General features: G+C 43.3%; 1 protein-coding gene across 3 annotated transcripts in view; it reads left to right on the top strand.

Annotated features, from left to right (window-relative positions):
- Positions 1-4936: 4936 nt before the first annotated feature.
- Positions 4937-16531, top strand: part of RANBP3L (RAN binding protein 3 like) — a 41962-nt gene continuing 30367 nt past the window's right edge. Inside the window, exon 1 of one of the 3 annotated variants that reach the window (XM_035100513.3) lies at positions 4937-6262. In XM_035100513.3, the coding sequence (XP_034956404.1) occupies positions 6025-6262 (238 nt within the window). In that variant the 5' untranslated portion in view covers positions 4937-6024. The remainder of the gene's footprint in view (positions 6263-16531) is intronic. The other 2 variants (XM_035100512.3, XR_015946134.1) reach the window with 2 other exon arrangements.

The following is a 16531-nucleotide window of genomic DNA, read 5'->3' on the forward strand; positions in this document are numbered from 1 at the left end:
CTCTGCTTTTGAAGAAAGAGGGAAAGAAAAAAGGTTTTGGTCTGTTATAAAATTTTATCTACATTTTTCTTATGTATTATTTTCTGTTTCCTTCCCTCAAATCTGATATGATGAAAGGCAGTATAAAAATTCTTTAGAAAAATAAATAAAATAAGAAATGTGTTACGACCTTGTGACATCCACACAACCCAATTCCACATGGTAATCATAGAAAACATCTAGACTTCTCTTTTGAGTAAACATGCATTAGGTTTGGATTTCAGGAGAAATAAAGGTTTGCAACAGTTAGATAAATGTGTGTGGGCAGATATGATAATAGAAGTTAGATTAAAATATTCTTTATTTATTACTGAATTTTGATCCTGGCTTTTAACTCAAGAATTCCTAGGGCAGGACATAACAATAGACACCAGATATGCACACCCACTCACAAAACCAACAATATAAAATAGAATAAAAATAAATTACTAGCATTGCAGACAATCCAGCAGCAACCCAGTTATCAACCAGTTCTATATGCCTGAGAAAATGAACGTTGGGTGCCACAATGAAGAAGGCACTGCTCTGTGAACTGTGCATATTGGTGGAACTATGAGCAGCTCTCTCCCACATTTCTTAAGACATAGGATCACAGGTAAGAGAAGAGGCAGTCCTTCAGATATTTGAGCCTGCTTTATAGACCAAGGTCAACAAATTGTATTAGGTCCAGTAGCAAAAGACAGTTCTGATACAGATAATGGCATATGTGTTGTGGCCATGGAAAGTCGGTTATACGAAAAACTGAAAACCAGGCATATACATTTCTTTCCCTTTCTGTTGAACTCCACATCAGTCCCCAGTGGCTACCATAAATCCATTAGCTTCTAAGGCTACAAGTTGTCACACAGCAGTCAAATATTTGCTGAGAAGGAGCAGCTCTCTTTGTCAGGGCCTGCCATTGTGTTGCTTCTATTGTGTTGAGCAGATAATATCGATACCTTGCCTACAAAAAAGCCTTGCTTTAATCTAAACGACTTTCTGAAATGTCTTTAGGGGCTCCTTATTTAGTTCCATACGTAAGTAAACATGCATACCTTCTCCCACCCCACTCTAGTCTGCACAAGACCTCCCCTTTCTTCCCTTTCTGAATTCTCTCTGTAATTCTATGGGGAAACCCGCCATCCCTATGCCATGAGTGTGGAGCCTATTGCCCTCAAGGTGTTGTTGGACTTCAGGTCCCATCAGCTCCAACTAGCAGAGCCATTTGTCCAGCAACATACAGAGGGCTACAGACTCCACCATACTTACTCTATGCTTTCTGTTCTCCCACATCAAGATTGATTTGGTTATTGCCAGCCATTTACACCTGAAACTCCTAGAACAAACACCCACACCACTTGAAATGCACAGCAATAGCATGTGGCTGATATAGGCAAAAATCTGCCTTTATTCCCTTATTGGGTTCTCCATCGGTTGGAGAATATAACAGAGGCCAACCAGAGAAGTTTGAGAAGCAAAGCCTTTATTTTCGCTGTTGCAACAGGGTCCTTCCCCTCACGCAGGAGAACAAGGAAGGAACCCCAAACAAAGGTGTCTTGCCCTTAAAAAGAAATTTGAAATTGGTTTCAGCCCACCCCCCAGAAGCATCATCCATATGTCACAGAAGGGGTGTAGCCCAAGACCCCCCTCCCTAGATTCATCATAGGTACATCATGAAAGGGGAGGTCTGGTGGCAGTAATCTGAGCATCCTGGACCCTGCCCCCTGCCCCCAAAACCTAATCAACAAAAGAGAGAGATATTTACATTTCCCTGTTTCCCAGCCAAGTTAATCACACCCTTTTGTCTGGCACCCAGGTATCAGGATGCCAGGGATTATCACCTTAATTCCTGAGACAATGAGAAGGTTCCCCCCACCCCCCTTCTTCCTTGCAGAGGAACACCTGGTCAGAGAGAGAGAGTCAAAATGGTGTCAGTCAGGCCTGTCTTCCTGTGCTGCTTCAGACATGTTTCTGTACATTCATGTACATGTTTTATGAACAATTATTATATATATATATGTGACCTTAAAATTCTTATAACATGGCGATACCTTTCCTAGACTGTTTCACGTTGGACTGCAGCTGGGCATTCTACTGTAAATCTCTGGCTATGCAGAAAATATAATAGGCTTGAACACAGGCAGGGAATTGGGAGCTGTGTTTTTTTTTGTTTTTTGTTTTTTGTTTTTTGCATCTCCTACAGCAGAGCTTTCCAAACTGTGTGTCGCGGCATGTTGGCGTGTCAGCTACGGTGTGCAGGTGTGTCGTGCGGACGCTCCTTGTGCTCCTCCCGGGCCTGGAAAGGGGTTAGTTCAGGCATCCCCAAACTGCGGCCCTCCAGATGTTTTGGCCTACAACTCCCATGATCCCTAGCTAACAGGACCAGTGGTTGGGGAGGATGGGAACTGTAGTCCAAAACATCTGGAGGGACGAAGTTTGGGGGTGCCTGGGTTAGTTTAACCTCCGGCTTGCTAGGAAAATGGAATCACTGTGTCGCGAAATGGTTCACGTCTAAAAAGCGTGTCACAAACATGAAAGTTGGGAAAGCTTTGTCCTACGGCATTTACTGAGCTCTCAGTTGTAGAGGTGCTGGAAGTGGGAGATAGCGTACCACCAGTGAAAAATTCTCTTACAGTTAAGTCCTACCAACTTAGATATATCTCCAGAATCTGAGCCTGTCACCTATCAACAGTCTGACGGATGTTGCTGAACTTGCTGAACCAAAAGATCATTCCAGGATGACTTGGCCCATTGCCAACCAGCAATGCACCTCTTAACCTTCACCTCCTAACTCAAATAGAAACAGGAGGGGTCCTGTGAGGATGAGCCTCTAGATAGCAAGTAGAGATGCTTGGGTGGAATAATCATGTTCAGAGATGTTACTAGGTCTCTAACTGACTTAGGGGGCACAAGCCCATGACACAAATTTGCATAAAGATTGCATGTGCTGGTTTTATATACATAGATGCACATTTAGGCCAACGTTCCAGGGGTGGGGGGCAAATTGTCAGGGCTTCCTCTGAGCCAACGGGATTTTCTGGGCCCCAGAGTTAAGAATGTGGGCGAGTGGGGTCTCACTGGTGTTGCATGTTGCAGTTTGCCCACCTGTCCTGTAAGCATTTTTTTTAAAAAAGTTTTTAAAGGGGGGAAAGGGCAGGAGATCTTGGGCTCAGTGCAAAAGACCCGAGGCTTAGGTGTCCTGTACCCAGAGCCGGCTCAGCCATTAGGTGGACTGCGGTGGCTGAAGTCCGCAAAGCAGCAGCCTTGAAGACATCCCGCCTGCCCCATCGCTCATGCAGAAGTGGCACCAGTATCAGTTGAAATTGCACAGTTGAAATTGCAGCAGGATCACACCCAAAATTGGAGCTGATACTGATGCTTCGTCTCAGCCTGCAGCAGGGCAAGTGCAGAAGCAACAGTGGCAGCAACAGGTACAGTGGTGGCAGTGGCAGGGCAAGGCGGCACTTCCCATTTCACCTCAATCAGTGAACCGGGATGCTCTGCCCTTGCCTGTGCCTTAACAATATCCCAGCCCTGTTTTTGTTGACCACCGAATTAGTCAGTCTCTCCCATATTTATAAAGGTAAAGGTAAAGGGACCCCTGACCATTAGGTCCAGTCGTGACCGACTCTGGGGTTGCGCGCTCATCTCGCGTTATTGGTCGAGGGAGCCGGCGTACAGCTTCCGGTCATGTGGCCAGCATGACAAAGCTGCTTCTGGCAAACCGGAGCAGCACACGGAAACACCGTTTACCTTCCCGCTGTAGTGGTACCTATTTATCTACTTGCACTTTGACGTGCTTTCGAACTGCTAGATTGGCAGGAGCTGGGATTCATAGAATCATAGAATCATAGAGTTGGAAGAGACCACAAGGGCCATCCAGTCCAACCCCCTGCCAAGCAGGAAACACCATCAAAGCATTCTTGACATATGCCTGTCAAGCCTCTGCTTAAAGACCTCCAAAGAAGGAGACTCCACCACACTCCTTGGCAGCAAATTCCACTGCTGAACAGCTCTTACTGTCAGGAAGTTCTTCCTAATGTTTAGGTGGAATCTTCTTGGCATCTTCCTGGATTCTGATTGCTTGGGTTCCTTTTGGAGAAATACAATAAAATAAGTATATTTGAAGCTATGTTTCCCTTCTTCCACCAACTTTCTTGCCTAGGTCAATTGTCTTGCTAAATTGTAACATGCATTTTGTACCCACAGGATTGTATCTCATGGGTAAGTCCTACTTAGGGCAGACCGACTGAAATGAATGGGCATGATTAAAGCCCATTAATTTTCAGTGGGGCTATAAGTTAGTTGGAGGCAACGCATAATAACAAATATCTCTATCCTACCCTTTCTTGCAAAGGAGCCCAGGATGGCAAACATGAAAGCAATAAAATAATGCAATTAAATATAAAATAGCATATTTAAAAACAGGTAAAACAACAGGAATATTGAATACTTTTCCTGTCAAGACTCAACCTAGCTTTTCCTTGGCTTCCTCTTAGCCGAGGCATCCATTCTATTTTTCAAAACAGCCTCAGTAACTAGAGTACCCCTCACTTGTGTGCAAGTAAATATCACTGGGTCAGATTTGGAAGACATAAATGAGGTGTTGAAAATCAGATGCTTGGTTGGCATCTTCTAGATAATCACCCTGCCATTTAGTAAAGCATACAGAGTGGCTGGGGCATAAATAAAATAATAATAATAATAATAATAATACTGCTCAAAGTGACATAGCTTTCCTTTGCTCCTGGAGGTATAAATTGAAATTGTTGATGTTCAAACCTACTTCAATGTTTATGCCCTTGCATCTTCCTGTTCTGACACCTTCCAGGCATGGGGAACATCTGACCTCTAAATCCCGGGTACTGATCCCAGGCCACACCCCTTTCCCAGCCCCCCCCCCCGCCTCTTCCATTCCACCGTGAGCTGGCCATGGAAGAAGAGAGGAATCTTTTCTTCCAGCCCTGCTACAGTGGTCTGCTCAGCTGCATCACTTGCGACTGAAATATTCAGTTGCTCCGAATCCAGAGCAGACACAAGAGCTGTTCATGCCTTCAAGGGAGCTTCCCCAAACACAATCCTCCTCCAGCTGAATTGACTGCTGAATTGGAGCAAATGTCAGTCGGGTTTTCTGTGGATTGACGTCTGCTGTGATTTATTGCGGGTTTTCTGGGGGAAAGTGGTGGGGCAAAGGTAAAACTGCTTGGACCTGTGTCCAGAAAGTGCAGGATAAGTGGAAAACCTGAGCTTTCTATGCATGGTGCAGAAACAAAGTCTGGATCAGCCCATAGACGAAGCAGAACTGTTAGCAATCTTTAAACATGGTACACTTAGGTAAGTTCTGAGTGTGAATTCCTATTATATCTGAAAAAGGTTGGAGGGTGTGCATTTTGTTTTCAGGTGTACCTGTACTGTACGTTATTAGCTTTGCCCAAGCCCTCCCTTTTCAGAATGCACAGTTATTTTACTATAGTAATTCCAACAAGCAAGGAACCAGGAAACCCTATTAATTTCAAAGGCGTTCCTCTATCAAATCTGCAGCTGAGAGAACAGGAAAGCTGATCTCCCACTTCACCACTGGTAAATCCCGGGCAGAGGAAATCTAAGTCTCCCTACTGGCCCACCCTCTTTATGTTAATCTTCGTGGCTTTACATATCCCCTCCCCGAGTTCTGCCTCTCTCTTAAGTACTCTAGTCTGAGCTGTCAGAAACAGCAAGCGCAGACCTTGCTGAGTGAGCAGCTTGCTCTCCTAAGAACTGCGACACTCCCCCAGTCCTTTAAAGTTGCTTTATTGTGTTTTTTTAAATGTTCAATTGCAAGAAGCTGCTGGGATTCCGAAGAAGGCTGCAACACCACTGACGACCGCACAGAGTTACATCTGGCCAGCTCCTTACTTGGGAAGCTGCAGCCACCACTTTTAAAATTCTTGTAGAGGGCGAGAAAATAAGTCTTATCTTTTCAGTGTTCTGTCAGCTGCGTTTGGAAAGCTCTTACGGACTTCCGTCATGAGGAATCAGCAAATTCCTGCAAATAGGGTAAATGACTTGTGTGCAGGAATAGGTGCTTCATGCATGGAGGACAGGTCTCAATTGTCTGTTGGCTCTGGGCACCAAATGAAGGGCCAGCCTCATTTCATCAAAAGGAGAGATCGCAGGGACACATGGACCATGAACCAAGCAGCTGACACCATAACAAACATGTACATGTTCCACACGCTGGACAACAGTAAACACAGCGATGGAGGTAAGCATTTTATTTTTTCATTTGTTTAAAATGACTCCCTCCCCCCTCATTGGTAGCTCAAGCCTTATGTGCTCTCACAAGGCAAATACCTTCAATCAGATTGTGCAGAAATGAATATCACGCCTTGTAGTCATAATAAACTATGGAGATTAAATATACTAACGTGAACACTATTTGGATTGTGGTTATGCTTGCCTACATAGTAAAGCTGAGCCAAAGTTAAACATTTTTAGAACCCATTTATTCCAGTGATTTAGGGTGAAATCCTGCGCACCTTAACTCAGATTAGAAGAGTTTGCTGTGCTCTCATTGCATTGAGGGTGATGGTTTCTTCCCAATTGGAGTCCATGCCTAAGTCTTCCACTGAAATCAATAGGATTTAAAAGTGTTTGATGTTGATGAACTTAGCCCTGTATACTTTACTGTTGCGATTTTATTTATCCAACAGGGCAACCCCGACTTTCAGACCTCAAGTTACTTTGAGAGATAGCTTGCTTTATTTATCTATAAATTATATCCATCATCTTTCCACCGAAAAGGTTGTATTTCAGTAACTGAGCACAAACTGTGCACACAGATGTACCCAGTTTCAATTGCCAGCATCTCCAGGAAGGGCTAGGGTAAACCCATGAAATCTATTGTCGGCCAATACAAATAATACTGTGCTAGATGGACCAGTAATAAGTTGCCGCAAGCCACGGGCATCTAAAGCAGCATGATCTGGTGCAATGGGAATACTGGTTTGTGTATTATGGCTTGCCCAAGGCTACTCTATCAGTTTTATGCCCCAGTTTTATGGGGTTTTGAAGCTCAACCTTTCACTTTCCCGCCTCGACCTGCTGCACCTCTTTGGTTCTTGAATAAACTACACGTGCATTTGCATGATTTGTGTGGCTTCAATGGACAAGGAATAAAATGGAACCGCTGGGAACCTCTAAGTGCCAATAGGTTTATGGTTTCGAGTCACCACCTGCATGATTGCAACCTTTTCAACGACAACGAGAACTAGATGCCTTAAAAATTGAAACTTGACATTCTTCTGATTCTCTTCTCATTAGGATAATGAGATTAGTAGAGTCTGTTTTTAACAGCCAGAAATACAGTTATCTATGCGGAAAGTGCTTAACACTGGAAATTCAAAGAGGGCGGATATACGGAACTCTTTTTCTTCTTCAGCTCTTCTTCATTTAAACACCTTATGGATTGGCATTGCCCATTTTCTATGAACCCCTCCATGCATTTTGCTATGCCAGGGAAATTGACATTTGCTCAGAAAATTCATCTGCCTGTTCAAATGTTAATCTGTTCTATTCATACTGCCGTTCTTTCATCATTGCCAATCACCAACTTCTATTAAATGTCCTAGATATTTTGCAGCACATGTGCCCACTTATGATTGTACTGCTAAATACAGTATAGTTTTTCCTTCTCGTCCAAGGTGCTTAGAACAGCATAGGTTGGATATCCACAACAACCCTGTGAGGTACTTTAGGCAGAGAGATGGTGATTAGCCCAAAGATACCCCATGGGGTTCACAGATAAGGAAGAATAGCCCAGTTGCACTAAGATGAAAACCAGTATAGTGCAGAAGGTAGGGTCTCAGACTAGACACAGAGACCCCCAGCTTTAAATTTCTCTTTGATATGAAGCTCACTGTGATTTGTGCAGTGATAGAATATTTTGGCTCCCTAATTGTTTGATGATGCTTGGGACCAATTGCATGGTGCCAACTTTTTCTAGACTTATGGTACCTGGTTATAGTATATACAGTATTTGAGATCTCTCAGCATGACACAATAAGCTGCAATGCAAGGTCAAACTTAAAGTCCTAGTGATCCTGTAGATGTCAGAGTCTTCCCTGTTTCATGTCTGGCATGAACTCTGTGATCTAGTGGCCCAATTTGTGCTGTCAGAGCGCCTCTGATTAAATGATGATGTTCTGATGCAGCAGCCAAAAATATCTCCAATCGTTAGAAGACGACCTGTTCTCCCAAACACTTCATTAAGCATTGAAGTTGACAGTGTTCATTGCCTGCCAAGTGTGAATATACTGCAAATTTCATCATATATTGCAGCATATCTCTTTCTAAATTAATTATTAGGGTTTTCATGCTGAAGGGTCTAAATTCTTTAGCATCAAATTTTTAAAGTATGCTTTAAAAATAATGTCATAGTTGCTCTAGAGCACGGCTCTTCAACCTTGGCCTTCCCCAAATGTTGTTGGACTACAACTGCCATCATCCATACCTTTTGGGTACGATGGCCAGGGATGATGGGAGTTGTAGTGCAACAACATCTAGGCTACCCCAGGTTGAAGAAGGCTATTTCAAAGCAGCACCAAACTTCCGAAACCAATAAATGTCATTTATTTCAGTTGCATTGTACTCTAAACATTCCATATTTTTGACGTTTTGGTCTAGCAACCCTAAATGTCCCTTACAATATAAGGTTACAATATATGATATAATCAATAGTGTAGTCACACATGAATGAGAAGTAATAATAGTCTTTACCTTGCGATAAGTTTAATTACCATCTTTAAAATAAACCCTATTGTCTATGTCGCTACAGGTTTAGGCAAGTCGTGCTTTCAGCTCAAAGGCTTTAGTGAGATTCTTGGCAAGAATGTAGGTGTCAGTAAAACAAGCTAAACATATACTATTTCACAAACTACCAGCAGCTAATGCACTAAAGTCACTGAATATCTGCTAAATGTAAAAGGAATCGGAACTCTTTTTGAAAAGGGGAGACCTTCTCTACAAGTTGAATGGGAACGGAAAAAAGATGGCTATAAATTGCCATCAATTTATGAGAGTATTTCAAGTTTAGACTGGAAATTAATGAATAGCTCTGTATTTATTTTATACATATATGCCTTACCATCTGATGGCTGTGGCGGCTTACATAAAACCATAAGGACATAAATTAATTGGGGGGGGGAAATAAACTCAGCAGCAGCAGAACAGTAAGGTGAAATATATTAAAAATTCAATCATCAAAGCAGGGCATGAATACACTGCAACCAGCTTAGTTTCAAAACTGAAATATTGAAAAGTTTACTGTTATTTCTTACTACTATCTTTAATTTAAAAAGAAAAAGAAAGGCACCACTATTAGGCCAAACAAAGTAGCATGCATTGAACAGAATGCTAAATACGGGCTTATCTACACTTCCCCTGCTTTCCCTGGGGGAAAACTGCTCTTTAGCGCTCAGTTTGAGCAAAAGGCAATTCCAGTTCCCCCCAGATTGCTATTTGTTCCGATCTATTGCTAAAGAGCAAGTTTCCCCCTTGGAAAGGAGTTGGGCAAGTGGAAAACCACCGGGACATGTGCCTAGAAAGCAATCTATTTTGGCTGACAACCATACACCAGAGCTTCGTGAAGGAGATGAAAGAAAACAATGTACTTCTCTGATCCTAAGGCTGTGATCCTATGCACCATGTACTCAGAAGTAAGCTCTATCGAAGTGTGTGACTTACTTGCAAGTAAATGTGTTTTGGGGTGGAAAAAAGATGCTCAATTTTCGTCACATGGCAGCTCATTTGGGAGTGTCCCCACTTGAAATACCTTTCCTCTGAAAGGTAAGGTCAAGCTCTTAAAATGCCAGCTCCACATATTAGCATCAGAAGTCAGCTATGGATGATGTTGATTGGTAGGAAGCTGTGATATCCAAAAGCTACCTCTCCGAAGTGAGTGAGTTGGCAAAACTGATGGCTGAATCAGCATCTGATTTGCTGATGCATGTGTCTGTTATTTCATCTGTGAAGCTGGTAGGAAGCCTGTGTCGGTCATTGATTCCCATTTTTGGGGGTTTTGGTTTTCAAAATACTGGTCCTTTGGGGAAACCCAGTGGATAAGTCTGGGTTAGGTGGAACACTGAAGCAAAGGCAAGTTTTGGTAGGTTTTGGGTAGAGGTTGGAAGAACCTGGTTGGTCTGGGACAGGACCAGAAAGGAACCTGATTACATAGGATTGGAGGCAGAGTAGAACATGTCATTTGCAAGCTTTCAGCCTCTGATGCCGGTTACCAAACAAAAGACATTGGGTAGAATCCAGTGTAGTTCTAATGGAAAAGTTTTGTCAATGCAAGGATTTCTGCTTGCACACCACTCTCCCCCTCTCCACTCCGTGTGCCCCTAAATGTGCTCTAGAGATTCCCTCAACCATCTGGAGCAGATCTGGGGAGGGCCTGGGGTAGCCATAGAGGGGAAAGAGGGGAGAAATTCAATTGTGCAAGTGGAATGGTAAGATTCTGCCTGAATGGCATCGAGGGTGGCCCCTTCCTTACCATAATAAAAGAGGCAATTCATTGCCAAAAAAAAGGAGACGAATCTGCATAAGATATGTGCTAATATGGATGTTTAGGTGCAACCTTACAAATAATTTCTGTAATTAAAATAGCAATATCTCATCCTAGTTTAATGTATTTTTAACCTTCTGTTGGAAGGCGCCCAGAGTGCCTGGGGAAACCCAGCCAGATGGGCGAGGTAGAAATAAATTATTGTTATTATTATCTTTATTATTATTATTATTATTATTATTATTATTATTAGTTCAGGTGAGCTGTCCGCTTGCTCTCCAGGTGTTAAATCAGGCACCCCCAAACTGCAGCCCTCCAGATGTTTTGACCTACAACTCCCATGATCCCTAGCTAACAGGACCAGTGGTTGGGGAAGATGGGAATTGTAGTCCAAAACATCTGGAGGGTCGAAGTTTGGGGATGCCTGTGTTAAATGTTGATAGGCAACTTACTCTCCCTTCTTATGGCTTTTTATCTCTAGACTGGACCCAACATCCTTTCAAATAGAGGATTTTTTCTCTGTCAAGTATGGCACATGGCTAATCTACCCGGCCTCCAGAAGTGGGAACTGGGGACTGTTCAACAAAAGACGAGCACAAGTATATAGGCTAAAGGAAATTTTAAATCACTGTTTAGTTCACCTCTGATCTTAGGGCTCCAAGGTCTAGTGAGGACTTCTTATCCATTCTTCTTTAATCTGCTTTCAGCTCTCCATTACAGTGCTTGAGTTATAGGGGGAGATAGGTAGGGAACACTAAATGAAACCTACTAACTCCATGCCCCATGCAACTTTATTGAAAACAGTAGCTGAGGGGGCCACGTACCACCTTGGCCGCTGTATCATTTAAGCACTGCTCCCTCACCATAGTTGTACCATGCTAGGGGCTTCAGCCCACTATTCTTGTGAACCGGACCAAATTCATGAACAGCTGCTTCAGTTTAACATGCTTGAACTCCGGCACTGTTCTTACTAACAGCTGGAACGCACACCGCGGTCACCACGAGAGATGCCAAAGAAAGCAGTTTAGCTGCTGTGAGCAACCCCAGCTCTCAATATGAAACATATTGTGACACTCAGCCCACTTCTACAAGGAGGGCTGTTCAATTTTCTGTTCTTTCAGTTTCTCATTTCCCCAATCGTAAATTCAGTTCCACATATTTCTGCAGAAATTTCTGTGGTTGATTTTTTTTTTTTAAAAAAAATTCTTATGGAAATTCATCAGCATTGTAGTGCAAGTTCCTCACAATAAGGTTTTCTTTTGAATTTAGTTTTAACAAATATCCCCATTTTGCAAACAACTTTCCCTAACATAAATGCATTTTTGCACATTTTTTTTTTACTATTATATGCATTTATATGCACACCACCCCAATACATGTTTTTTGGTATGCAATTCTTAGTTGCAGAACTGCATTGCAAAATTTGTAAAAAGTGTGACTCGTGAAGTATGGCTGTGTTTCGATTTACTTACTGTTTTAGAAAGTGCAACTTTAGTGCAATCACCTTTAAATGCAAGGTGAACCAAATCTCATCCCCTCCCTATCACCAAATACTGAATAGTTTCAGGGTCAAACAGCACTTATCCTGAGTTAGGTTCTGTGGAAGGAGGTCACTGGAGGCTTATTAGAATTTTGTAATGTTTACAAATATAGATGTTGTGTACAAGTGGAGGAATAGCTTAAACCAGGGATGTGGAGCCTGTGCTCTTCCAGATGTTGCTTGACCACAACTCCAGCCATCCTTGACCATTAGCCATATTGGTTGACGCTGGTGGAAGTTGGGTTTAGCACAGGGTTTCCTAAACTTGGGTCTCCACTTGTTTGTTTGTTTTAGACTACAACTCCCATCATCCCTATCTAGTAGGACCAGTGGTCAGGGATGATGGGAACTGAAGTCCAAAAACAGCTGGAGACCCAAGATTGGGAAACCCTACCTTAGTGCTATGTATAAACCAGGCTAACAAATCACTAATAAAATTAATATAAAACCAAGATAAAACAGCTCATGCCCCTAAAAAGCATACTAAAACAACTCTATACAGCCATGTCTTCCAAACACTTCATAAAATAAAAAGGCAAGCAGGTTTCTTGATGAGCTACTCTTGGACTGGGAGTTCCATGCCCAAGGTACTGCGAAAACGATCTTTTTTTTTGGAGAATAGGACTGCAGAGCGAGTCTGAACAGCACAGGTGTAAATTGCACTGCTCTTTATTCTCTGCTAAAGCAGCCTCCCCCAACCTTAGTGGCCCTGATGGGTTGTTGTTGTTTAGTCGTTTAGTCGTGTCCGATTCTTCGTGACCCCATGGACCAGAGCACGTCAAACTCATGTTCGTAGCTTCGAGAACACTGTCCAACCATCTTGTCCTCTGCCGTCCCCTTCTCCTAGTGCCCTCCACCTTTCCCAGCATCAGGGTCTTTTCCAGGGAGTCTTCTCTTCTCATGAGGTGGCCAAAGTATTGGAGCCTCAGCTTCACGATCTGTCCTTCCAGTGAGCACTCAGGGCTGATTTCCTTCAGAATTGATAGGTTTGATCTTCTTGCAGTCCATGGGATTCTCAAGAGTCTCCTGATGGGTATTGTAGTTTAAAACACCTTGAGGGCACTCGGTTGGGGAAAGCTGCAACCAAAGAAAATGTATTTGCTGCAGGCCAGGGTGCATACAATATATTTGTGGGAAGGAAGAGGCGGGGGGGGGGACAACAAGAGCCCTGTTCTGCCAGGATTGTTTACAAGGCTGGCATTATTTACGAGGACTGGTCTTCTTTTGGCAGATAGGGGTGGGTTATTCCGGTCCCACCAGCCAGAATCAGCCTATTTGGCAGGCTTCTGCAGTGACTTTTCCAGCAGCCTCCTGTACTCAAAGTAGCTGAGCTGCTCAGGACTGGAGCAATCCCGTCTCAACCAGTTTTGAAACCAGCCTGCCGAGAGTGTGCGTCCTGCTGTTGGTTCAGGAGGAGGAGGAGGACTAGGAGGAGCAGCCCCTGTTAATCGTACTCCACCCCTTTCCTTTGCCTCATTCACTGCATTTTGCTCTCTATGGGTCCTCGTAGGGAGGAGTGCGTCTGTGATTTCTGCTTTTGTCAACAGAAGAGATCAAGCCATGTGTCTCTCCTGCCTCCCTTAAAGCTGGCTGATAGTATCAGATGGCTGCCAAGTGAGCTGGCACTGTTAGAAGGAGAACAGTCCTTTCTATTTGCTCCCATCTGTCCCACCATAGTTTCATTCTGCAGCCATCACTAAAGCGCTTTTCTTCTCCCCATGCACATGGGCACTTCTCATCCTGGAACAAAGATTCACTCCAGATGTATATTAAGGCCATGCTTGCTGCAGAAGCTCAGAGGTAGAGCATTTGCTCTGAATACAGAAGGTCCTCATTTCAGTCCTGGGCATTTCCAGGTATGGCTTGGAGAGATCTATGTCTGAAACACTGGAGAGCCACCTCCAGCCAGAGTAGACTGCTGGGAGCCAATATGGTGTCCTCCAGAGATGGATGGACTGCAGTTCCCATCACCCCCAGCCAGTATGGCCAATGGTTAGGAATGATAGGGATTGTGGTTCAATGACATCTGGAGGGCAGCAGGTTAGCTTCCCATGGTATAAACAATAGCAAACTAGATGGACCAATAATCTGACTCATTAAAAATCAGCTTCCTGTGTCCCTGGCAGCGAGGTTTGGAAAACAGAAGCAATCTCAATGGAGAGAAAAACAGTTGTGTGTGTGTGTGTGTGTGTGTGTGTGGAGAGAGAGAGAGAGAGAGAGAGAGAGAGAGAGAGAGAGAGAGAGAGAGAGAGAGAATCAGCTGGCAACACAGTGCATATAGATATAGGTGCATTGGACTTGCCTCACTGTTTTGGTCATCTGGGGTCATCTCCTTAAATGCTAGGTTGGCCCAAGACTGAGTTTGCTTTGGTTTTTTATGGGGTACAAATGATAAAATTATTTTAGGGTTTCCATATTTGAAAAAGTGAAAATCCAGACACAAAAGTAGTTGTTGAGCTTTTTTTTGTGCGGCAAAGTTGTTGTTGCTTTGCAAAATCTCAAAAAACCCCGCTGATTTTCCTGGACATAAAGGTAAAGGTAAAGGGACCCCTGACCATTAGGTCCAGTCGTGACATACCCCACCCCCATTTCTCCGAAAATAAGACATATCCATAAAATAAGCCATAAAATAAGCCATACCAGGATTTCTAAGCATTTCTGCAATATAAGCCATACCCCGAAAATAAGACATGGAGGTGGCACCGCATCTGGAGCCCTTCCCTCCGCCATGCCACGCCGCGCCCGGAGCCCTTCCCGCTGGAATAAGACACCCCACGAAAATAAGCCATAGCGTGTCTTCTTGAGGAAAAATAAATATAAGATAGTGTCTTATTTTCGGGAAAACACGGTATCACCGATTTCAGCTGGATCCTGCTTCCAAAGGCCGAATCTCAGCTATGTCCAACCCAATATAACCTTGGCAACCCTATATAACCTTGATGTTTTTGTGAGCTCGCGAATGTGGGCTTTAACTATAATATAAAATGTGCCGGCAGGTTTGTGCCTGTATGTTTCCTGGCTTGGCCCAAGACTGTTTGCTGTCTGGGATGGAGCAGCAAATGGTAGTCTTGTTTCTGGTCAAGGTGCACAGTACCCAAAGCCAGACAACTTAGTTTGGCACCTGGGGTTGAAAATTCCACAACACCTCTCCTTTTCCTTGGCAAAAATAAAATAAAATAATACCATAATAAGACTCTAAACAACTAACAGTTTGCTGCCGTGTTTCAATTGCTCACACCGTGGTGAGATGTTTTGTATTTCTATCTAAATTAGAGTGATCATGGACCAGGCGCCATTGTTATCGTGCATTCAGGATGATTTGTGCGCATGATGCTATTGGGGTGGTCATACCAGATACTGCTTTCAATATACTTTGCCCCTGCAGAAATTTTGGGATGGACACACTGCTTCATTTCCAGCTGCCGTATATCCCATAGCTTCCTGCTGAGACCCTGCCACTTTTTATACCATAAATCTTTTGCTTCACTTTTGTTCCACTTTTGTTCTGCTATAGGCAGCAATAATGTGGTGGCGTTGCGGATGTATCACAGCAGAGAAAAAATAAAGCAGAACAAATCCACCACTACTGTACTAATGCATTGTGTGAAGAATATGTTGCAGAACAATACGCCAGTGGTCTGGAGGGCCCCTGTTTCTATATTTGCACCAATATGCATGTTAGCATATGAAAATTTAATGTGCCCTCTGTTTTGATAATACATCTCCTTTTGGAAGTAATGTATGAGTGGCTACCCTAGACATATGTGTTCCCTCCCACCCACCCTGACTAGAATAAGTCCTTTACTGTTTATAACATACTGTGCTGTGATATCCTAGTCTCCTGATTTTTCTGCCAGTCAGAAATGCAGCCACTCTGAAACACTCCATCAGTTCCTCCCAGATCTGAGCTTTCAGCTATTGCAACAGTTTGTTTTCCCCTGCTCCTAATTCTGGCACAGAACATTTCTGATCCTTGCCAGCTTCCTACGGCCTTCCAGCTTTTAGTAAACAGCCATTCTCTCATAATTGTCCCAAGTGAGTCTGTTATTTGGTTTCCCACATCCTTCCCCTCCCTTCCCTTTATTTTATTTTGTTTGTTTTTTGTTTTTTTTGTTGGTGCAATATGTTTTAAAGCCACAAGGCTAAAACATTTCTACTTTTCCATGATAAAAATGGGTGGTCCCATCTAATGCTTGAACTTCCTAAAGAAAGCAGGAGGAAGAGACCACTGGGAAAGATGGAAGAATTTGTTCTTGTTAAAAGAAAACTCTGAATGATGAGGCTGGTAAGCCTTGAAGATAAGCAGGGGGGGGGGCTGCAGACCTCTAGATCAGTGTTTCCCAACCTTGTGCCTCCAGCTGTTTTCGGACTACAATTCCCATCATTCCTGACCACTGGTCTTGCTACCGTGTTTCTCATATTATAAGACA

This window comes from Zootoca vivipara, chromosome 10 (assembly GCF_965207765.1).
Source record: "Zootoca vivipara chromosome 10, rZooViv2.hap1.1, whole genome shotgun sequence".
Classification (NCBI taxonomy): Eukaryota; Metazoa; Chordata; class Lepidosauria; order Squamata; family Lacertidae; genus Zootoca; species Zootoca vivipara.